This window comes from Apis dorsata, unplaced genomic scaffold (genome assembly GCF_000469605.1).
Source record: "Apis dorsata unplaced genomic scaffold, Apis dorsata 1.3 scaffold_270, whole genome shotgun sequence".
Lineage (NCBI taxonomy): Eukaryota > Metazoa > Arthropoda > Insecta > Hymenoptera > Apidae > Apis > Apis dorsata.
Window position 1 is genome coordinate 192,713 of NW_006263548.1, and position 3,940 is coordinate 196,652.

Genomic DNA, 3,940 nt, shown 5'->3' on the forward strand with positions numbered 1-3,940 from the left:
CCTCGTATCCTCGAGAATTTTCCTCGAGAAATACGCGTGTCTCGTTTATCGACAACACCACTCCCCCTCCGATTTTTTCTCATTATCACCGGGAATAATGCTCTCGAATAGCGCACGCCGTGCGACTTATCTCTCGGACAGATATCGCGCAGCGTTACTTATCAAAGATAAGTTAAGTCAGTAGTTTCCAGGGCAGTTCCGTGCGCTGTTGTTGGCCCCGTTTCCGCGACCGTCCATCTTTCTTCCTGAAAAAGAAGAAAAGAAAAGAGAAGAAAAGAGAGAGAGAGAGAGAGAGAGGGGAGGATTGGAGGCGAATGAAGAAAAAAAGAAAATGAACGATCGACCCTCGACGGACGAGAATCCTTTATTACCATCCGTTTCGTCGTGACGCGTTTGAACGCGAGTTCGAGCCTCGACTCTTCTCCGAAAATTTCCATGGAAATCGCGTTCGACGAGAGAAAGATCGGACTATAATGTCGCCTCCTCACCTCACCCCGTTCGCCACGTGTCTAATAGCCATACTCTCGATCGCGGTGTGTCAAAACAATTGCCCTGCAACGTGTTTGTGCCATCTCGACCAAATTCCAACAACTGTCATGTGCGCGGGCCAAGGATTGGACGCGTTCCCCGGAAACATGAGCGACTTGGTATGAGCTCTCTCTCTCTCTCTCTCTCTCTCTCTCTCTCTCTCATTATATCACCAACCAAAGAAAAAGAAAAATATATTAATTTTAAAAGATTAATAAGATCAATATTCGTATGATAATAATAATTAAAATCCCTCTTTCTTTTTTCTCAAGTAAATTTCTTTTTCTTTTTCTTCTTCTATCGAGCGATATATTGAAGATTTCTTGCCGCGATTTCTTTATCGCGATTTGAGAAACGCAGAATGAGTCATCATCCTCGTGAAAAAGAGCAAAGTATTCGATCGAGTATTATGTATTCTGTTTCGAGGAAAATTTAGAGAGTGTAAATTGTTGCATTAATAAATTTTCCTGATCTGATTTAATTAAATCTGATCCAGATAACGAGATTGGATCTGTCGGGGAACGCGGTGGCGAGCATCCCCGGTGACGAGATCAACCGATTGGTCGAGTTGGAAATTTTGAATTTAGCTGGGAACAAGATAACCTCGTTTCCGGACAACGTAAGCTCGTTGAAAAGTTTGCGCGAATTGGATCTGAGCGGGAACGTTATAAAAGGGACGTCCGATATCAGATCGTTGGGACAGTTGCCGTCGTTGAAGGTCCTCTACCTGTCGAGGAACCCGTTGTCGGAGTTGGACGGATTGATAAGCCGCACCCTCGAGGCCCTGGACGCAGGCCAATGCGGTATATATTCTCCCTCCCCTCTCCTTAAAATATAACAATAATTTTTCTAACATTGAAAATTCAAAACTCAAAATTCCCTTGTCTGTGTAAGGAATAAGGGTATTGAGCAACTCGTCCCTGGACGGGCTGCCGCAACTGACTATGCTCACCCTCGTTGGAAACCCTTTGACAACCATTCACGACACGTGGAGCCCGAAATTAAAGTGGCTGGACGTGTCCGACTGCCAGTTAAACTACTTGGGCCCCGATACCCTCTACGGATTTCCAGAGCTTGACGAGCTTCTGCTTTCCAACAATCCAACTTTGGTCTACAGCACGAGGCAAGGAACCCAATAATTGAGAAATTATAAAAAAAGATTAATTAAAAATTGTAAAATTATTTCGAATACTTTTTTTTCGAAATATGGAATGGAAGTGAATGACGATTATTAAATTTCAGGAATTCGACGTTGACGCATCCGAAATTGAGGAAGCTGGACGCGTCGAGGTGCAATTTGGACAGGCCGGGCCTCCACGGATTCCCCTCGTTGACTCACGCCCGATTGGCACGTAACGCGATACGAATACTTCCCGATCGTATATTCGCGAGGAACAGGCAACTGGGTTTCCTGTATTTGAGCGGGAACAGGCTCGAAACGTTGACCGCGGGCACGTTCGAGGGGCTGGTGAAGCTTCAAACGTTGGATCTGTCGGCCAACAATCTGGAGAAAATTCACCCGTACACGTTCCACGAGAATATCGAGTTGAAAACGTTGAATTTGTCCTATAACGCTTTCTACGAGTTACCGAAGCTCACCTCGGCCGTGATAACGTTGGACGCGTCGTCGAATCTGATCAACCGTTTGAACGAGAATTTATTCGTCAATATGCCGAGACTGAAGAGCATCGATTTGAGCGATAACCGTATACAAAAGATCCCGTTCGGATTGAAATCGACGACGTTGAGAAATTTCGATCTGAGGGCGAACAGGATAGTAGAATTGGCGAATGACACTTTTCTCCAATTGCCGCAGCTTAGAAGCATCGATCTGTCAGGTTAATTGTTTTTTCTTTTTTCAATTTGTCAATTTTAATTCCGACCGAATTTAATAATTCTAACGTTTATATATGTATGTGTGTGTATATAAATATTTAGGAAATCGATTGACGGAGGTGCCAGATCCAGAAATATTTCGAAACAATCCAAATTTGGATATTATATATTTGGAGGATAATCCATGGCATTGCGATTGCGATAAATTGTTCGTTATGTATAATTATTTAACGGAACCACCGAAAATTTTTAAACAAATTTTAATTTGTCAAAGTCCGTCGAACGTGTCCGGTTATAGTTGGCTGATCGCTTGTTTCGACGAATGGCACAAACCGCTTGATTACAACAGATCATGGGGATTCGCGATAATCGTTATTCTCTCGCTCACCGTTCTATTCGGTAGCTTCGTGTCCATTAGACACATGATGAAGATAAGGAGAAGGGCTATCGAACAAAGACGACGATTGGAAAACCTTAGTTTATTGAGACAAACGAGGTAAGAAATAATTTCTATTGAGAATGGTTTTTCACGGTTTTTCTCATGCGAAAATGTTACGTGCATACGTAACAGATCGATTTATTCCAGATTCCTATATTATCATATTATTAAGACAGATTCCTATATTACCTACATATGATGAATGAATCTGCCTTATCTCAATAGGTAACTAATCTACAAATTATTCAAAAGAATCTCATTTTTGACAGGAATCAAACACAAGTTACAACGGTACAAGAAATCGTTGAACATCGACCAGAACCAAGAATCAATCCCCTCGAATTGATAGAACCACCCAGTTACGAAGAAGCGGTACAGATGCCGAGATTGACTCAATCTTTGGATAATTTGGACAATATTTCGGCGAGAACATGTTCCGTGGGTTCCGTCGATAACATTAGGAGCAAACAGAGAAGAGGGAGGAGATCGAAGAGAATTCAAAGCGAGAACGATTTATTGAGGAGGGAAGAGCGGCGGCAGGAGAGACTCAGGAGGGAAAGGAACAACTCGGTCGATAACAACGAGACCAGTTTACCATCGAGTCAAAGAAATTCCAGAGTATACGCAACGCGTAGAGCGAGAAGGCAGAGCGTGATAAGCGATTCAGTGGAATCAGGAAGCGGAAGAATTCGAGCCAAACCGCAAACACCGAGAACAAGAAAAAGAAGGCAAAAGTCCACAGTGTACACAGACAACGATTCGACCGATGATGAATACTCGAAAATAGTCGATTTGAATAAATGGATCAAGGAGTTTCCAAGAGAGCCGAGAAATCGTTTCGGAAAATCCATAATAGAGTCCGATTTCTCTACTGATTAATTCGTTATTAGTGAGAATAAATTTTTTTTAAGATTGTTGTTGACAATTTTATATTTTTAATAAATTTAATAGTTTTTCAAAATCATCGTAATCGTTATTGTGAGGTTAGTTTTTGAACACGAAGAAAAGAAAATATAATTCTGTAATAACAGCTTTGATAAATATTTAATATTTTTGTATCGCGCGTATATCAAACATTTCACATTGCATTTTTCTCTATTTTTTTTTTTTTTTTTTAATTATCATAATTTATCCGCG

At 41.4% G+C, this 3,940-nt stretch overlaps 1 protein-coding gene and 1 long non-coding RNA gene across 3 annotated transcripts in view; one reads left to right on the plus strand and one right to left on the minus strand.

Moving 5' to 3' along the window:
• LOC102681028 (insulin-like growth factor-binding protein complex acid labile subunit) overlaps positions 1 to 3,768 on the plus strand; it is a 5,150-nt gene extending 1,382 nt beyond the window's left edge. The window contains exons 1-6 of one of the 2 annotated variants that reach the window (XM_006616811.2): positions 429 to 647; positions 1,025 to 1,331; positions 1,423 to 1,651; positions 1,771 to 2,366; positions 2,467 to 2,860; positions 3,073 to 3,768. In XM_006616811.2, coding sequence (XP_006616874.2) covers positions 474 to 647; positions 1,025 to 1,331; positions 1,423 to 1,651; positions 1,771 to 2,366; positions 2,467 to 2,860; positions 3,073 to 3,682 — 2,310 coding nt within the window. In that variant the 5' untranslated portion in view covers positions 429 to 473 and the 3' untranslated portion in view covers positions 3,683 to 3,768. Of the gene's footprint in view, positions 1 to 428; positions 648 to 1,024; positions 1,332 to 1,422; positions 1,652 to 1,770; positions 2,367 to 2,466; positions 2,861 to 3,072 lie in introns of those variants that run through there. The other variant, XM_031510987.1, reaches the window with a different exon arrangement.
• The window catches only part of LOC116185760, a 10,312-nt gene that overhangs the window by 3,866 nt on the left and 2,506 nt on the right, over positions 1 to 3,940 (minus strand). The window lies entirely within an intron of this gene.